Source organism: Eretmochelys imbricata, chromosome 4 (assembly GCF_965152235.1).
Source record: "Eretmochelys imbricata isolate rEreImb1 chromosome 4, rEreImb1.hap1, whole genome shotgun sequence".
NCBI lineage: Eukaryota > Metazoa > Chordata > Testudines > Cheloniidae > Eretmochelys > Eretmochelys imbricata.
The window spans coordinates 75,975,434-75,996,073 of record NC_135575.1 but is presented as its reverse complement, the minus strand read 5'-3'; the positions used below and the strand labels follow the sequence as shown (position 1 = coordinate 75,996,073).

Genomic DNA, 20,640 nt, shown 5'->3' with positions numbered 1-20,640 from the left:
AACAAGCAGAAATCCCTGTAAATTTTCATATTTATGTTTAAAACATGATGACTTAAAATTTGGAAGGTTTAAAACTATCTATAAAGAAACTTTCAAAAAAATAACTTGACAAATTAGTCTATTCAATTCCATGAGGGGGAAAAAAAACCCTTGTAAAAACAGCTGATAGTTTGATTCAGTTTGAATCAAGATCTAAAGGTTAGAAATCTTGGATATTCATTAAGCAGAACATTATGAACACAAACTTGATGGGAAGATTTTTGTGTACAATCTTTAGATTAAACTGAAACACACATTAACAAACCAGCTAGCAACAAATTACATTACAATATTTATTACCTAACCATATAAGACAAAGTTAAAAATTAATAACTGCTGTTCAGATTTTATTTCAATTTTAAAAGAATAAAAATATAAAAAGAGGATGCATTTACAGGCTTAACAGCCTAGCTCTCAGGGTACATGTACACTGCAGCTGAAAGCATGTTTTCAGGTAGACCGACACTTGCTAGCTCTGCTCAAGCAAGCATCCTAAAAATAGCAGTGTGGCTGCAGCAGCAGCATGGGCAGCAATAGGGCTAGCCACCCAAGTACTGATACTTTCAGTGTGCTAACCTACTGTCTACCTGAACAAGGAAGTACGGTCCCAGCTGCAGTGAAGAGACACCCTCAGTTAGTAACACCAGAAGCATTAAGCAGTCAATCAGAAAAGAACTGGCCAGGCACCTATAAAAAAGCTCCTTTTCATCCCTTCATAATGTAAGGAGTATACCCTCAACACACTCCAAAGCCAGAGGAAAGCCCATAGGATTACCCAAAATCAAGCTATTTTGGACCAAGGTGAGGGAGCAACTTCCAGAGCCATGGAGCCCACACACAACGTCTCACACACAGCCCCCCATCTTTTTATAAGTTGAAATCCCACTTGTGCACCACAGCTGACTGCAACCGTGGCAGTATGCCACTGGGAAAAAAGGGATCCCCAAGATATGCAGATTGCAGGCCATTTAGGACTTTAGAGATCATAGCCAACACCTTAAACTAACTGGAGACCAGACAGACAGCACAGATCTCAATGAACTGGTGTCACATGCTCCTAATGAGATGTTCTGCTCAATAATGACCCACTATTGTGTTCTGCATCAGTTTCAGCCTACAAACTCTTTTAAGGTGTAGCACCAAGTACAGTCTATTGCAAAAGTCTAATCTTACAGTAACAGATGTGGCAAGGTCTGTATTCAAAAGGAGAATTCATAACCTCTTAGTCAGAACCAGATTGTAAAAAGTTGACTGGTTTAGTACTATAGAATCACCTCACTGCAACCATGGGGAGGGAGGGTGTCCAAAATCATCCATAGTTGCAAACCAAGTTAGCTCATGGCAGACACTCTTTCAAGCAAGGAAACCAATATTACATCCATCCTCTCCTCCAATTGCTTCCTGCAGCCAACATCATCTTCTCATTCTTGTCTGTGCTGAGCTTTAGCCAGCTCACTTTCATTTAATTAGCATGTAAGAGTGAAATGTGTTTTTATATATGAAATAGCAACTCTTAAATATTCCTTATGTTATTGTAACCTATGGTGCACAGTTTTTCCTACACAATGTATTCTCTAACCCATACTTCCCTCCAGCCACAGAGTTTGGCATTATTCCCTCTACTCAATACTCACCATGAGGATTGATATAAAACAACTTTAAGTAGCAAATTGTAATTTCTCCAATTATTATAAACTAGATCAACAGTAAAATAATCGGGATATGATGCAAGTAATTCTTAGATTTTTAAATCTAATCTATCTTTAATATTAAGATTGTACAGAATTTCTAATACTCTTGATGAGATTACTGGGGAAGTATCAAAAAGATCAAATTTTCATGTAGCTTAGTTATAGACACCAGTGTGAAAGGTACATCATAAGAACAGTTGTTTGCAAAATGAACACTTAGAATTGGTTTTAATTTCCTCAGTGGCAATAAGACACACACACAGTCAACTTTAGGCAGCATAATACATTGCACAATGAATGTTTCAGGTAAGCTTACATATCTACAGTCTGTTGATTTAAGATGTCATTTAATAGAAAAATATTTCACAGTATTTGCTAATAACTTGACACTGGCTAGGCTTCTGATATGTTGATACCACAGCTTCTCATTCTGACCACTACTGTCTCATTTTTTCCCCTGTATTCTATCAATCTGCCTGTACCTATTTGTTGTCGCTTGTCTTACACTTTGGTGTAAGCTCTTTGGGGCAGGGATTGTCTTTTTGTTCTCTGTCTGTACAGGATCCAGCACAATGAGTCCTAGTCCATGACTGGCGGGCTTAGCAACTACAATAATACAAACAATAATAGTATCAGCCAAAGAGTAAAGTTGAGCTAATATCAACCTTCACTGTTTTCATTAAGTTATAAATCAAAATTTGGACCTGCCACATACAGGTCATGGCTCTTCTGAAATCTTGACTCTAGACACCAAGCAGAAGACACATTGAATATGCTTTACAAATCAACACAGCTAAGTTTAGACAAACCTCTTGTGCAGGAGTTACCAAATGATTGTGTCACCAATATTTCCATTTCCAAAATTATTCTATTAGCCAGCAGAGACGCATATTAAATGTTTGGCCATGTAAGTATCAGGTCATACTTAAAAACTGCTTTTCTTGTTCAATGAACATAAAGTTAGATACCTTATAGATAGCTTCAATAAAACGCAAATCGCTTTTAGCCGTGAGCTCTACATCAGATTCCACCAAAAGTTCTGCTATGTAAGTTGAGAAGGATGTGAAGGAATAACTGATGATGGGTAAAAACGCAGCTGCATCACCTTTTACAAAACTGCTGGGGAAAAAAAGGAGAAGTATTTTGCACAGTAAATGGAAGTAAATACTCAACAATCAGTATAAACCAGTGGTGTCAAACATACAACCTGTAAGGTATATCTGTGTGGCCCACAAGATGTATCTAAACTGTGTCGAAGCTCAGCTTCCTTCCCCCACCCCGCCCTTTTTTTTTTTTTCTTTTTTTCTTTTTAAGTAAGTTTCTAGCTCTCTTGGCTTCAGAGATAAAAACATGGTTCATGTTTAGAAGGTCACCTGATTCAGTGAAGTTTGCCTGAGTCTGAAGACAGCCTGAAATTGACTCTCACTCCTCTCTCCCTATGAATCATACTGGAGTTTCAACTCTAAAATGATACAATGATACTTCACTGTCAACATTAAAGTATTTTATATTGAGCATTTTAGCAGATGAAATGCAGAAGTAGGAGGGAGTGAAGCACACTGGGTCTGAAACTGGAAGTTGCTGAACAGAAGGAAATGCAGAGAAAACTGAGGGCTCACAAAGACGGAGAAGAGGAAGGATGGGAAAGAAAAGAAACAAAGGGCAGAAATAACAGTGGCCCAAATGGGAGCAGATCTTGTCACTGGGAAGTAAATGTGACAATAATGCACTGAACAAAATAGCCAAACGTTTAGTTACAAACTAATGGCCACATCATTGTCTTGATTCCTCTACAAACTTCCTAGGGACATCAGCAGGCATTTTACTATGCACTGTGGGGAGTATATAATCCTAAATTTATATCCCATAAGTAATTGAATATGAAGTTTAATGCGCTCCTCTATATGAAATAGAGCCCTTGTATAAACAAAATTTTAATAGAGAGAGTGAGATTTTTACTTCTTCTGGAAAAGACAATTCCTGAAAAGAATAGATCTAAAAAACTCTCAAAGTTATAAAATGGACATTCAAAGCACATATTATGCAATTTATTTCATAAGCCACACTAATTCCTCATAGAAAAAGACACTCATATATGGTGTTCGAAGACCAGTGTTTAGTAGAGTGTAAATTACCACTTTTACCTGACCTTGAATACGGACACTTTTACCCAATTTAATTGCTTTTTCAGTACCTATTCCCATTTTCCACCAAACCAATCCAAATATGCAACACACACACAAAGAACTGGTGTTGAGCTTGTTGGGACAAAGTATAGATTTTAAATTAAACAAAACTATTCTGAGCTATGGTCCATGATTTTACTGCCACACTTTATAAACTGACACAATGAACAGTGAAAACCTCTTGTGCAAACAGATTTTGTGTAGAAATCTAGACCTACTATTTAAATACTGGAAAAGAAAAGAAAGACGGTACTCAGAAACTGAAATATAGTCCTTCACCTTTACCTAAATTCAGCCTTTGTATCTGGGATTATTATTGTAATAAGTATTTTATAGTGTCTCTGAATATTTTTATTTTTGTTTTGTGTCTTTATATCATTCCAGCTCTTTGGTGCTAATCCAATGAAGCCAGATTTCCACCCAGACTGAAAACACTTTGCCCTGATTCTCACTGATGTGTATCCTTTGCTGTTACCTTCTATCTGGATTACACTTCAGATAATAGGGGTCTGGTAAATTTTTCAAGCTCTGCTTAACACCCGTAATTAAACTGCATTTTGTTATTCAGTTCTTATATTTTTTGCAGCTTCAGCAAACCACAAAGACTAGAGGCAGATACACAGACATCTTATAGTCTCTCTCTCTCTCGTTTGAGTCCTTTTGTGGATGAGCAGGAGGCCAAAGGCAATGAATTAATGAAGCCCTATTATCAGCATTGTGTAACTGGAATACCCTCCTACCTGAAATTAAAGAAAGTTACTATTGCAGCGACAAAGACAAAAGCAGAATGCAATAATGGAATATCATAGTGAGACTAACATGAATTGCCTTCAGTTTCATTAAAGAATTACTGTAACCAAGAATTCTACTACTTGCAATACCCAAAACACTGTTATGTGGGCAACAAAAGTGTTTCAAAAAGGACTATTCCTTCATCAATACATTAAAGGCCAGTCTTATTGAAGTCATATGCACTCAGCCTGAAAACTGATGGAATTTAAGACTTTTCAGAAGGGATTATGGCCACAAAGAGGCATAAACACTTGCAAATACTCACCTATTTATTAAAACAAGCCTAAATTCTCTATTACTTTCCATTTGCTTATTTAATCCATTGACCAATCTTGAGGTCTAGTAATAATTCAAAGAACCCATCTAGCTACAATACCTTTGTTACAATTTTTGGGCTTCTATTAAAAAATGGTTACTTACCTTAGATAAACTGTGTCTTTTGAAGATTTGTTGCCCACAGACTCTACTGTTGGTGCACATGAACACCATACACATGAGATTGGATTCTTTTGATCAGCATCAATCGAGGCCACATATATGCCCTAGAAGTGTGCTTCCATCCATTTAAGGGCATAAAAGGCAATTAGCCCAACCATCCCTCAGATTCCTTCACCAATGCACAAACCTGGAGGAGCAGGGATTCTGTAATAGCCAGAAAGGAAGGTAGGTCATGGAATCCAGGTGGACAATGCATCTCGGAGAATGTGTCTTGAAGGTACAGTAACCTTTCTTCAAGTGATTGTCCACTTTTGGTGACTAACAAGCAGTTGTCCATTTGCTTAGAAGTAGGTAGAAGGAGTCCTACTTACCCAATGGTTATGGGACAGCCCTATCTAAGTAGGCATATGAAGAGACTTTGTTCCTTCTGTCTGAACACTTGAGTGTGGCTGGAGTCTGCCAAAGGTCTTCTGCAGGCTACAACTCCTCCTCATTTGTCAGCATTGCTTGCCTGCCAGGTATGGAAGAGTGTAAGCTCTCCAGAAGCTTGTCATATTTCTCTTGTACCACTTCCAGAAATATCTCCAGAGTCTTTTCCATATGCTTGATGAAGTCCTGGAACACCCTGAAGCTATCCAATGAGTACTTACTGCCTCCTAGGGGAAGGATGAGGAAATTAAAGAAGGGAAAAGTTGTTCCTTCCCTTGTAGATGTTGTTCCATATAATTTTCCTCCTCCTCCTGTCTCTGTATCTGAGGCTGCAATAGCTGGCCTGCTTAAGTTGGTCTATACTGCCTCTTTGGGAAGGGCAGTCTAACTTTAGAAAGGGAAGAAATTACAGGCTTATGAGAATATGACTGCACATGCAGAGGTATCCAGCAGGGCCAAGGCTGATAAGGGTATAAGTTCGGGGATGGGTGTACCAAGACAGATGTTCCCTGTGACTCCCAGGTTGCTTCCTGATGATATTGTGCTACCCAAGTGGGAGAGAGTAGCTATATAGGAAAGGATTCCCGACTGAGTCTCAATGAGGATGAAGAGAAGGAGTATACTTCTTTCAAAAAGGGGCGAGAAGGCCATCCTTTAAGGAGTGCTCTGGCTCTGCTGTATTTTCCCTATTTGGGCAGGGGATGATGTTGGTACTAGAGATACCTCCTTCATTTGCTGTACTGATGACTCATTAACTGGTGGCTTAGCTATCAGCATCCTCACTGACACTGTTACTAATCCTACAGTTAGATCACTCTGTAAAATATATGCTTTAAGTGCCAGTACAGATGGTACCTGCACACCAGGTACCAAGGGGCCAATGATGGAGCAAGGGCAGTCCACATGTTTTGTCGGTACTACATATACATGCTAAACACTCAGTAACGAGGCACCAGATGTACTTATGTCAGGCCACTGGACTATGCTTTAACTGTTGAGCCCAAGACAAGTCAGATGCCTGCTCGTTCGTGTCCTGACTTGGTAGGCACTGGAGAGAATAATTTATGCCTCAGCTCATATCTGATGCTAGAATGGAGGTAGACAACTGAGGCCTCTTAGTCAACATAGTGTGCAAATTCAGGGTGAAATCTTAGCCCACTGGAGTACTCATGGAGCGGGACTGATTGGAGAACTGAGGTCTCACTTCAGCCTTCCTTTTGGCATCTGTGGAGGCGGACATAGAGCATTACATGAGGAACGATTTTAAGAATGCTTCTCTAGCTTTCTGAATCCACTTTGAGAAGTGATATATGAAATACTAGAGAGACAATGTGGGTGAGGTAATATCTTTTATTGAACCAGCTTCAATGGAACATATGTCTCACCTAGGTAAACAAAAGCATCTAGAGTACCTATTAAGTGGTGTTGAAATTTCTCTTGAGAGAGTCAAGTTTTAAATGCCAGGGATTTCACTTCTTCCATATTGCTAGAGCTCCTGTATTTTCTTTTTTTTGCTGGAGGGGGTGAAGCAGGCCCTAAAACCTAAACATCTGACTAAACACATTTATTTTTTCCAACAGGAAAAAGACTAAAACTAACTAACTAACACTAAATACAGAGAAGTAACTGGACACTGCAGGGTTTCTGTCTTGCTGCCATCGTTAGTAAGAAAGAAACAAGGGACGGTTGGGCTTGCTCTGCTCTTTATACCCTGTTTTTTGGGGCATGGAAGAGGAGAACAGGCAAGGAAATATAGAACACAGGTGCAGACCCAAACATACACTGCAGGCCATAAGAACCCGATCTCACGTGCATGGGCCAGATGCACACCAAGAGTGGAATCCATGAAGACAACAACTCAAAGAAGAACATTGACATACACCATGTTTTCTGCACTAACATTGTTTTCAATCTTCCTGCATAGCCATATAAATCTTTTTATTACTCCTCCACCTCTACCAATAGGCCTTATGTATATTAAAATGTATATCTTCTAATAGACATGTTAACTGACATTTACTCCCCATTTTTGAAGAACTAAAACTTCAAAGGGATTAAACAACATTTTTGCTTTATTCAGCCACTTAAGTTTAAGGAACTGGTTAATGTACTAAGATTATTTATAAAGCCAGTCCTCTGTTTCCAGAAAAATGTACTGCTTTTTCCTCTTGTACAAAATTCATAAACATGATTATAAATGAAAGAATTGCATTAGCTTTAAGATCAATTTAAATGAAAAACTCCAGCTGAACTTTCCTTAAGCCAAATGTGAAGTATTCACTATAAACAACTTTAGCGACATGCTATTGGTTCCACAGCACAGTGGAAGAAGTGTATTTTTTGCAAAGATCCAACTTTAATCAAGGCATTACAGGAAAAACTAGTAAACAGTGGATCAAATTATAATCACCAAATATGCCAAAAATCTCCCTCTCTCTTGCATTTGTGCATGCACCATTGGGAATTTTTGGATAATATTTAAGTTTTGCATGTTACACTTTTCATAATAGCCCTACTGTTACCCTGGGCCTCTAGAATTCTGTTGCACTTAAGTGCCTAGCTCTGCAGCAAGCATAAGGAAACTCTGGCTTATTTTTTTTTTAGCTTTTGCAATAGTGTTGTGTCATTTAGTCAACCAAGTATATAGCACATCTGTAGTCCAGTAGCTTAGGATCCACCTTCCCTTGTAACAAGCTGTTTTTTCCATTTACTGATTCCTGTGGAGATTCTGTGCCCAGGAGTCACACAGACACTAACACTATACTCTTGAGCACAAGTACTTTCCCAAGTGAAACTGAAAAGGAACATATATGAAATGTGCCTGTTCAGTTTCACACTGCAGGGGTTGTTGCTCTGGAAATGCTTGTATACAGAAGCTCTGAGCTAACCAAATGCCTGTTCTGAGGCTGGAAAGACACCAAATAGGGTGGGAGAAGAGAAAAAGACAGCTTTGGGAGGTAGGAAAGAGAATAAAAATCAGGCCCCAAGAACTTTTTCCCAAGCTTTCTTACCTCATTCAATAGCTCAGAGAACCATCATAAAAGTTAGTTAAAATGCTCCTCCTCCCTGTTCCACAAGTTACAGAATACTGAAAAGGGGATATCAAAGTCCAATTACATTAGTGAAGTAACTTAAAATCCATATTTGGCTCTGGATTTGGACAATATATATTGCAGAATTCTTACACCCTCACTGCGAAGCTGGTATTTAATGGTTACAAAATGATAGTGTTTATGCCTGCTGTTTACATGGACCCTGTCATCAGTCCTAAACTGGATATGGCTCCCATTTCCAAGTCACCTGTGATGTTAAAGCATTGCTAAAGAGAAAAAAGGACAAATACACTTCACTCAATTTGCTACTGAGCAAGTCATCTTGATTTGAAATTACTTACACAAATGACTGGTGATACCAAGGAAAACTGAACGTGCAAGAACTGTTGTATTAAATACTGAATATTTTCATTGTGACGTACATTCAACAGATTATTAAAATACTGAATCCATTCACTAGGCAGAAGAGTAACTTCTTTGTGTAAACAAGGCAAATCATCTCAGATTTATAACCTTTTCTGTGAAATCTCTCAGCACTTCAGCTGCACTTGGGGTAGTGATACAGTAGAAAATGCACAAGCATTTCATCACTGTGTCATCTGACTCTGCTCAGGTCTAGATGACAGTGAGGGAAGAACTGCAGGGCTTTCTCTCAGTACTGAACTACTACCAATGAGTGCGCTAGTATAGAGAGCAGTGCCACTTCCTATCACTACCTCTCTAGGCCTGCGCCAAGAAGAGGGCAGTAGTAAAAATACCGGTGTCTTTCTATCCTAGTGCTCTCACTGTTACCAACACTGGTGAAGCTGCACTATTAATAGATTTCCCATCAGAGATATGTAAATAATACCTAGTGCTAGTCATAAAGTATCCTGCTTCCAACATAGGACCCTACCCTAATGCTTCAGAGAAAAGGGAAACCCAGAGAAGTGTCCCAACTCAATTGTGAAATGCTGAACAGCTGCAAAGGGTGATATTAGTATCTATACATATGTCTACTGTTCATTAAAATACCTGCAGTTGAACCAGGTCACAGACTTTAAGGTCAGAAGGGATTCTCATGCTCATCTAGTCTGAGCTCCTGCACATTGTAGGCCACAGCACCTCACCCACCCACTCCTGTAAGCAGGTCTGTAACCTCTGGCTGAGTTACTGAAGTCCTCAAATCTTCATTCAAAGATTTCAAATTACACAGAATCCATCACTTATTCCAGTTTAAACCAGCAAGTGGCCTGTTCCTCATGCTGCAGAGAAAGGCAAAAAAAAAAAACCCCAAGGGTCTCAAGTCTGCCAATCTGACCTGGGGGGGGAATTCTTTCCCAAACCCAAATATGGCAGGCAGTTATACCCTGAGCATATGGGCAAGACCCACCAGCCAGACACCTGAGAAAGAATTCTCAGTAGTAACTCTGCTTATAGCTTTGCCAAGCAGGTGCATCGTAACTTTAATAAGAATCTGGTCAGTTTCAGATTATTTCAGATTATCCTGCCCCTTCAACGTCCCATCTCTGGCTGTTGAAGATACTTGCTAATAGAAGTCATGACTGCCTACAATGGCAAATGGCCCAATCTCAACCCAGAAACATCAGTATTCTATCAGCTTTGTCAACAGGAATAACCTATTTCTTAGTGCGCACACTCAAAATTTGACACTATATAATTAAATGGTTTGAAATGTGTATTCAATCTGCCTACGTATCTACCATACCCTGCCATTAGCACACGCATGCACAGATCATAATTTCCATATTAACTCTGTGGTGGAATTTCTATTAACAATTACCAGAACTGTTTACATTCTTGTGGTCATCATGATGTATAAACACAAATTCATTCAAAATATCTAATTGCCTCTTACCCTGTGTAATCCACTTCCCTAGGATAGTTTAACAAGCGAAGTCCTTGTTCTAGCTTGCGTAAACTTCCTTTTAAGTCTCCGGTTGCCATTATTTCACCCACTATTCTTCTTTTAGATTTTTGGGACAAGTTTAATACAGGATATTCTCTTTCTTAAAAAGAAAAAAACAAACATGACAATTATAAACTGCAATAGGATTACCAGTGAAGTCCAGTTTTTCTTCCCGAGACAATGTCCTATTTCTGACATTCTATAACATTTCCCAATATGCTATTAAGCCAAGGTACCACACAAATTAATGTCTATGTACTTCCTCATTCAAACTAAAAGCATGGAATATACAGGTCAGTCAGTGAACTAGAATTATTACTGTTAGAAAGGGAAATCAGAGTTCAAATTTTATAGTTGGGTTACTGCTTCCTAAATAGCTTGCTCAGGTGGAACAAAGACCTCTGTTTTACTCAGTGTCAGGTAGTCGTATCATTATAGTCTGAAGACAGCTCTATACAACCAGCTTATGGGATCTGGATGAATCTTTATTTCAAGGAAACAAAGGTTTTCTAGCAAAGACGAGAGTATTATAAGGGGAAGTGTGTAAAGCAAAAAACCTTATATAAAAGCTTATATAAATGCTGCATAAGCCCTGAAAAATCATACTTAATTGTAATAAAAATACAAAAAGGTGTTGCAGACAGCAGTTCTGTGGCATTAGGGGATGGAGTTTAAACTCAGTTTGGGGAAATATGTAGAAAGGCAGAGAAAGAAACTAGGTGAACAAAAAACAAAAAAAATCTTTTGCATGAATGTCTCAAGTCTTATTTTAAACTTAGAGATTTTTTTCCTTTAAGGTTTAAAGAAAATCCAACCATTTAAGTTAGGAATGTGTCTAAACAAAAACAAAACAAAAAAACAAAAAGCCTTCAGTGTTTTCAGTGCTCTGTGAAAACTATTCTGATGTCTCTTCAGTGTCTGATAAATTCAGAACAATTCAGACTGAAATCTTCAAACTTGACATGTCTGTGGTATTAAGTGAGGAATGTGCACTTTACTATCATAAATTTTGGTGAAAAGAGTAAAATTAGCTGTAAACCATCCCTACTGGGGGAAAATATCTTTCCCACTAAGACCAGTGTAGGTATTAAACAGACCATAATCAATTCTGTAGCAACTCAAGACCAAATACTTAAAAAAATCTAAAAAATTACTGACCGGTGTAACAAGCAGTTCATCCACAACATAAATTGCTATTCATACAGCACTTCAACCTTTCTAGCATATTGTGGATACTGGTATATATCAATCAGCCATATACAGGGGAGTCCAACTGTGACAGAACACACATGCATGGTAACAAAAAGTCTACACGGCAGTTAAAAACCCGTGGTTGGACCATACCAGATAACATGGGCTCAGGCTAAGGGGCTTTTTAATTACCATGTAAATGTTCAGGCTCGGGCTAAAGTCCAGGCTCTGGGACCCTGTGAGGTCAGACCCTTGAGACAATTGTTGATCTATCTCTATTGCCCTAGTGGAGACATGAAGGGCATCCCCAGGAGAAACACATGAATGCTGCTGACAGATATTCCATAGAAATATGCTTCAGCCATGAGATTTGCTTTTTAAACATTCAGAGGTGCCCATTCTAGGAGAGGGCCATATCCACTTTGGATCAATTCACTAGTCCTGACCTATTGTGTAGCATTTTACAGAATATTTTAGCAAGTTTTCCCAGATACTTGTTTTTGCATAAGTTTCCCATTCAGGTCCAATAAGATCCTTTAGTAATCCATACATAGAAATTCTGATAATTCCAATTTGTATTCCAAAGGGAAAAAATTCCTACTAATCTCATTCTCTTTCTTGACCCCACCCATACCCTCTTCCCTTTTTTTCCCCTTCTTCTTTTGGGGGATTGTCCCAGAGGAAGAACTAGGCTTGTGACAACTGAAAGCGTCTCAAATATCCTGGGGTTAATATCCTGTCTTTTCCTACTGGTCCTTGGGTTCCAACACGAACAGCTAACCCTCATTCCAGGTACAGGAGCAGAAGTTTTCCAGTCTTTTTCTTTCCAGCCTATAGATGTCCTAAGATTCAAGACATTATGCTCCAGTAATTCTGATGAAGAGACAGAAGTTCCTATGGCAAGATTTAGGTTTGTGTTTTCTGGCCACCCGAGCCTTGGCCAGTTTCTCATCGCCAGAAACTCCAACACAGAGATTTGGAACACCAAGATATGTTTCAGAGTAGCAGCCATGTTAGTCTGTATTCGCAAAAAGAAAAGGTTTCAGAGTAGCAGCCGTGGTAGTCTGTATTCACAAAAAGAAAAGGTTTCAGAGTAGCAGCCATGGTAGTCTGTATTCGCAAAAAGAAAAGGAGTACTTGTGGCACCTTAGAGACTAACAAATTTATCTGAGCATAAGCTTTCGTGATCCGATGAAGTGAGCTGTAGCTCACGAAAGCTTATGCTCAAATAAATTTGTTAGTCTCTAAGGTGCCACAAGTACTCCTTTTCTTTTCAAGAAAGATATGACAGCTTCTTCCTGATTTTGAAGAAAAAGTGGGGAATCTCTCTCCTTTCTGAGGGGCTACCTGTTCTTCTTTCCTTCCAATTATGTGGGTATTCAGGAAACGGAAGAAAAATCTGTGGTTCTCATCAGAAGAGCTACCTGAAAAAGGTGAACACTCTTCTCCTTTTTGATTTAGTCTCTATTTCCCCGAAAGGGTCACTCCACAACACCATGGAGAGGTTCGGAGTAGGTGTTTTTCACTTTTGTGTTGGGGGAACAGGACTGCGCTGGCCCCTGAAAGTAAATCCTGTGGATTGGTAACCTCCAATCAAGGAGGACTTTGAAAAATTCCAATAAGGAGGGCCTTCTTCGAAATTAGGGCTGGCCAAACTACTGGAAAAGAGGAAGAAAGAATAGGCTAAATGAATAAAGAGACGGGCCCTTTAATGCCATCCTATTCCTTTTGCTGGGTCCAAACTGTTTCTAAATCCATCCCTTCACAGTTTGGATTTGGAAAGCCCGGGGTGGGGGGACACGACATGAGGGATTATAGTCAGCAGCAGCAACTTGCTGATGTGAACATGGCGGGTTCTGCAACATTCCAAACTGGCACAACTGTTTTGTGCACCTCTCAGCAATTCTCCACCTTAGAAGGCTGCTCTGAGTACACTTGGCTCCACTGCAGCCTGATCAAAAGGGGGCTTGGGCAATATCTAGATAGATGAGCCTCAGAAGACAGGCCTAGCTTATCCCACTTTCTGTGGTGAGTATCTCCATCTACACATTCCATAAAGGAAGAATGGGCAATAAAGATTTTCCTTTTTGTTTGTCCACCACATTTGCACTCTCAGCAGTGCTGCAGGGGCACTAATCGCTGCAAAGCCACAACAAGAGCAAGACTAGGAGCCAAAAACAAAACAAAAAAGCTTTCTTTCAAACCTGGAACCAGACCATACAGTTCTGAAAGGATCAAATGTATTGAATTAAATACTTTTCTTGGTTTCAGTTTCTGATTTGCATCGTCTGAAAAAGCCTGTTTACACCTGAGAAGGCAAAGCAAAATTGCTGGGCATTTCAGGGTCACTCCCACCCTGCATGTGACAGGTCTGGCTCTGATACCCAAGCTGTAAGCAAACGGACAACTTACTGTTTAAGATCTGTGGGCCTTCCTTTGCAGAAGAAACTAAGGCTTGTATTAGTTTCACTCAGTCTGATCTGCAGCAGAGATTCCTACAGAGGAAAATGCCTGTCTTGCCGAGAAGTTTCAAAATTGTGCACAAGGAAGAGGGGACAAACACAGAAAAAACCAAGATTTAAAATTCCTGTAATCCCACAATTTAACTCTTCCAGTAGAACATATGGAGACTGGAAAAAGCTGTGTTATATACATTCTTCCGAACAGAAAAACAGAGGAAATTCTTACATGGAGAGGGGAGGAGAATGTTATGAAGATTAGTTGCCAAAAGAGATCTGAGGCTGTTGACAGTGTTGGATCATATTAAAGAAGTTCTGTATTAAAATCACAAATGAGTTTGATCCCCCATAGTTTAAATTCCAGGGTATTACTAATTAAGAGGTCTCTTGGTTTTTTATACTGTTTCTCTCCCTCTCTGTGTGAAACTTGCAAGCTGCTAATTGTGTTAGTACATTCTAAGACAGAGTCTGTTCTCAAAGCAGTTCTTTGTAACAACAACTACTCACACAGAGAGAGACTCAAAGCAATACTCTGTAACAACAGAAACAGCACCCAGAGACTCCCTGCCCTTTTGTTGTATTCATCTCGCTTTGTTAACAATTGTGATTAAAATAGAGATAGAGGATGTATGCGGATGGATGCTTGGTGTGGATAATAACTGAATAATCAGGGAGGTGCCAGCCTAAGAATCCAGTGTCCATCGGCTGAAGGCGGCGTCAAGTGGAAATAACCAGAGGACCCCCGGAGGGCAGACTGGAATCCACCCAACAGCCTCAAGAATGGGAGGGCTGAGGGGCTACCTGTTCTTCTTTCCTTCCAATTATGTGGGTATTCAGGAAACGGAAGAAAAATCTGGGGGTCTCATCAGAAGAGCTACCTGAAAAAGAACTAGATAACATCTGGCAGCACGGAGCCGTCAGGAATGTGCCATCTGCTGATTGATTCAGCAACAGCATGATGAAGCAATTCCCATAGACTGCCATAGGAAGAAATTCCTCTAAAAATGGACTCTAGAAAGTGAGGACTTTGGGGTCTGATTCTGCAAACCAACCTCCAGGAGCATCAGATGAGCATTTGACAAGGCCCTGCTCCCTCCTCATGTCCAGGCCACCTGGCCAGTGGCTTGGCATGAGCAACTCTAAGGCTGGTAACTATGATAACAACCTTGCAGAACCTGTGTGTGTGTGTATGAATGAATGTGTGAATAAATATGAAATTGAATGGAATGTTATAGCTATAACTAACTGCTTACTATGATTCTTTCTGTATTCACCATAAATGTGGCATTTTGCCTTTTCCCCTTTCATAAGATCCTGCTGGTTTTTATTTTATTGGTATTACAGCAGCTATGCCTGATTGACATGTCTTGAAAAGAAATTAATCTTGAATGGTGGCTTTGGATCACAGAATCTGAATTATCACATACTAATTTCCTTTTTTATAAAAAATTCATATTGCTTCATATTTTTAAATGTTAGATTTCTATTTAGAAAGGCTTTGTGAAGAGCTTTTGCAGCATCCTACAAGTACGTGTTTGGAAGTTACATGCAACCAAACTTGGTGGCTTTCCAGAATGGTTAGACTTTGAAAGTACAAACTGGCTGACAGCCCAACTTTTACAAGTCCCAACTGAAAACAAATGGTCAGTGTTTCAGAATTCTGCATAAACTATTTGAACACAAGAAGATCCATTAGCAAACTGCCAAGATTCCTCTATCAGTGCTTTGTGAAAAGATTTAATTAGTGAAAGAGTGAGGCAGGTTTCCAAGAGATAATTAGTTCAAAGAAAAATTCTGAAAAATATGCAGTGCCAAATTATAGAAGATGGCATTTTCCCCATTATGCTTGTTTACTACTGTATATGTTTCAATCAGCGTGGCAAGCTCTACACAAAACTGTATGCAACTTCCCCAGGAACTATAAATACAACAGAATCTCACTAATTCATGTAATGAGAGGGAGATTATTTGCAATTTAGAAAGTAAGCAAATCAATGAAAGGAGTTTTTTGGGGGAGGGAAGTCATTTGAAAAGAGTAATTTTAACTAGTTACGATAATAAATATTCTGCAGTACATTTGTTAAAGCAGGATTTGAAAAATCCACTAGTTGAGACCTCAGTGAGTGAAAAGATCTATATCATAAATTTCTGCAGAATCTAAGCTTTAATTAGAAGAATATGTTTCTAGTCCTTTTAGAAGGTTTTCAGCATACCAAACATGGACTCAGTGTAGAATGATATAGTGCTGTAGCCCTGAATCTGGAAACAGGCAGTCTCAGTGCCTCTTCATGTGCTTATAGCTTTGCCAAGCAGGTGCACGGTAACTTGAATAAGAATCTGATCAGTTTCACAACTATTCGGAACCTCATGCACAACAGTGACACTTTTAAGAACCATGTGCAACTTGGGCAAACTGTAGGTAACACTACAGGCAGGATCTGGAGTTATGACTCAGAGGACCATCCGTTCCTTCCCCCTGAAAAGAATAGGCTGGGAGTTTGGGGAAGCAGTCCTCTTTCCACCAGCCAGAAAATTCTGGAAGAGGACAAAAGTAACAAGGATCTCTGTCCGACCACAATGGCCAGGAAGGTGAGTTAGGGTAAAGTAGTTAAAATCCTCCCCTCGTGGCCTGCCTTGTAGTTACCTATAGCCCCTGGAGGTAATGGAAAAGGAGATGCAGATTCAAGTTTCAGACCTACCAATAACCAGAGGCTGATGAGAGAGATGGAGGTCCCCTTAAGTAAGGTCTAGAGGCAGCACACTAACAAAAATTCTAGAAGCTGGTGGGGCAGAAAAGCTGAGATTCCTAGCAAAGGTGGTGCTGCTTCAACACATTCTTCTGGTTTTTTGGTTGTGTTTTGTTTTTTTAACTCCAGCAGCTAGTATGTTTGGTCTTTTTTTTTCAAAACCTGGGTAATTTAGTGAAATTTGTGCAATAAGACTTTACACTACAGCCACCTATTAAATTCTTGCTAAAAATTGGGGAGAGTGCCCTGGCTGAGTTTCCCCATTGTGATCAGAAAAGAGACTGCTGTACCGCACCCAACCTCTGGATACGGCCTACTATGTCTGAGCAACATCCATGCAGTCTCTAAATCCAGCCTCTCTGGCACAGTCCTGGGGTACAGACCCCTCTCTAGTAGTCCTCCTAGGATATGGGACCCCACAGTCTAGCTGCTCTAGGTCCAAAGACCAGTACAAAAGCCCCAAGCCCCCCCGATAGCTTTATTATGCCGTCCCCAGAGCTCTACCCTCGTGGGTATCTGGTTTACAATTGAACTCCTCAGGGACAACAAGCCAGTTAAAGCAAGTAAAAGACTTTGCAGAGGAACTTAAGTAAAGTGAATAGTTACAGGCAAGCACACGAGTTACAGATCTAAGCAAAAACAACAAACAGCTACACTCATGACCCTCCCTCAGTTTCCCCACCTTTCCTATTAGTCTTTTGAGTCTCAGTGAGTGTCCCTCTGAGAATTCAGGACCCTCCTGACCCATCTCCTAATGCTCAATCTTCTCTTCTTTGCAATAGTCTCCCTTTTGCACGCAAGCCTTTATGTATATAAGTAGTTTTGATCAGGAGTCCTGCTCTGAAGCCCTAATGTCCCAGCCATGCTGAACTCACATCAACAATCCCCTTTGCTTCAGAAGAGGGATGGAGCCAATTGAGTAAGGAGCAAGTCAGACCTTGGGTGCAAGCGGGATGTCTCATTAAGTGTTTTCTCATCTTGGGGAGTGCTTCAACTCCTTCTTCTCTTGTTACACATTACAACCAGGCTATATGTACACTAGTTTAAACTAGCTCTTACATGACACAAAGTAGAGTCCTATAAAAAATGGAGGTTCTAATCTACAATGCGGGGTACAATCATAATTTTGTTTTGAGAGTATCATTTAAATTAACAAGATGAAAGTTTCCCACTGCCATTTTCACATTGGAACGACAGAATGTGAAAAAAAAGTGTTGAAAACAAGTTACACTACCAGAGTTTTAGACATTTATCAGAAGCAGAAGAGCCCATTAAAATAACTGAATAGGTAGTCAAAAGATCCCTTAAACACATAACACCCCTACACTTTAATGGAAATTCCTTGTGTTTACATAGGGGCCAGGGGTCCATTTTACATGGAATACCAATAAGAGCCATTTTTTGTACAAATAGGCAGTAAGATCAAAAAGACAAAAAGGAAAGACCTATTCAATATGACTAACAGAGTTCCCATTGAAGAATTACACTTCCAACAGAAGAGGAAGCCAACTGCTGTTTTTACACTTAGGCAATGTCTTAACTGTAAAAAAATATGGTGTTTTTACTGTGGGATAACTAATGCACATTAGCTATCCTACTGTAAAATTGTACGGGAAACAAGGCACCTGTAGTTTTTACCACAAAGTAGCTAGGTGACATCAATATAATAACCCCACCCATTGAAGAAATATGTAAACTTCCTTCTAATGTCTGTAACAGAAAAATAGCAGTGGCATTCAGTTAGTGTGGCTCTTTCTAAAAAAAGCTACAATTTAGCCCTTCCATTTTTCTCACCCTACTTCCCATTTTTGCATGATTTAAATACTGAGGGCATTAGCTTCCAATAAAACATTTCCTTTTGCAGTGATGGAAAGAAGGAAAAAGGATCATTCTCTGCCACAGACTATATACGCGGCAATAGATCCATAAAGTTTTGAACTTGAGATCGACACAAAGTTGTGCATTATACAGTGTCACATATTGTTACTGTAAAAGATAAGAAGTTACTAACTATGAACAGTAATAAACTGCCAATGATTGTTTCAAACTGCATGGGATGAGACAATCACTTAAGTGATGAAGCAGCAATGGGAACAGTTCTACTGGTTTATACCAATGGCAAGAAGCAGCATTAAATCGCTATCCTTAGCTTTGAGGTACAGGTAGGAGATTACAACTAGAGCCTAATCAAATCCACAGCCATGAAAAAAGCATCATAGACTGTGAAATCTGGTCTTTTGTGTGCTTTTACCCTATACTGTACAGATTTTACAGGGGAGATCAGCATTTCTTAAATTGGGGGTCCTGACCCAAAAGGGAGTTGTGGGGGGTCACACGATTATTTGAGGGGGATCGCAGTATTGCCACCCTTACTTCTGCACTGCCTTCAGATCTGGACGGCTGGAAAGCAGTGTCGGCTGTTAGCTGGGCGCCCAGATCTAAAGCCAGTGCCCTGCCAGCAGCAGCACAGAAGTAAAGGTGGCAATACTACACGAGGCCATCCTTCCTTCTGCACTGCTGCTGGCGGTGGCGCTGCCTTCAGAGCTGGGCTCCCAGCCAGCAACCGTTGCTCCCCAGCTGCCTAGCTCTGAAGGCAGCGCCACAGCAGCACAGAGGTAATGGTACGAGTACCACAACTCCCACCCCACAAAACCTTGTTAAACCCCCCCCCACACACACACACACACACACAACTCCTTTATTGGTTGGGACTCCTGAAATTACCACACTGTGACATTTTGGATTTAAACAGCTGAAATCATTACATTTATGATTTTTTAAATCCTATGACTGTGAAATTGACCAAAATAGACCCTGAATTTGGTAGGACCCTAATTATGGCACTCTCCTATTTCACTACCTGGCAGAAGGATCCTGGCGGTTGTGACCAGGGACCTCCCAAAATGGTCAGCAGCCTAGGAGTCTGTTTTCCCAACAGGAGTCTCAGCAAAGCAAAGGCGGGCAGGGTGCACGTTTTGCCCTTTTTCTGCCTTGCAAGTCCTCAGGAAGCTGCAATGACCCCGGACTCAGGTACTGTCCCGCTCCGGAGATGCTGATGTAAGACCGGGAAAAGCAGGGCCTCTAACCCGGTGCTTTGCAGCTGGAGAGAAGCACAAGGGAAGCCCCTCTCAGCCCCTCTCTCACCCAGAGCCACTTTGCACGGGAGGGAGCAGACTGCAGCCCCTACAGAGAAAACAGAGGCCGGGGCCCAAGAGACTCGGCGGCCCTGCGGAACAGAGCCGAGAGGCGCCGGGACCGTGTCCCACCCCAGGGAAGACGCACAGAAAACTTCGCCCCACCCCCCATGAGGCTCGGTTCCCCCGGTATGCGGGGGGAGGGGCAAAGACTGAAACAGACGCGGACCAGCGGGTTGGGCTGGATCAGGAAGCCGGGGCCGAGAGGGTCGCACACAGATGAAGCCCCCACCCTTCCTCCGACTCCCTCACAGCGATTCCCCGCTCTCCTGTACTCAGCGCCCACACCCACCTAGGGCTCCCGGCGGCGGTTTGTATTTTACCGGCGATTCAAGCCCAGCAGCGGGAACCGCTCCCACGTCATCTCCCAATTCGCATTGGCAGATTCATCGCTCGCTCTCCACTGCCTACCTGCCTCAGGGCGCCCGCGTCACCTCCACAGCGAGGCCCTGTTGCCAGGCGACTCCCACTTGCGGGCGGGGCGGGAAGGGGCGGGACAGGGAAGACTACTT

The 20,640-nt window shown here is 40.8% G+C and overlaps 1 protein-coding gene across 8 annotated transcripts in view; it reads right to left on the bottom strand.

Annotated features, from left to right (window-relative positions):
* CEP44 (centrosomal protein 44) overlaps positions 1-20,640 on the bottom strand; it is a 45,101-nt gene that overhangs the window by 24,268 nt on the left and 193 nt on the right. For 4 of the 8 annotated variants that reach the window (XM_077815479.1, XM_077815478.1, XM_077815477.1 and 1 more), the window contains exons 2-3: positions 10,487-10,637; positions 2,699-2,849 (exon numbers count right to left, since the gene is read on the bottom strand). In XM_077815479.1, the coding sequence (XP_077671605.1) occupies positions 2,699-2,849; positions 10,487-10,637 (302 nt within the window). Of the gene's footprint in view, positions 1-2,698; positions 2,850-10,486; positions 10,638-19,794; positions 20,329-20,420; positions 20,634-20,640 lie in introns of those variants that run through there. The other 4 variants (XM_077815484.1, XM_077815482.1, XM_077815481.1 and 1 more) reach the window with 4 other exon arrangements.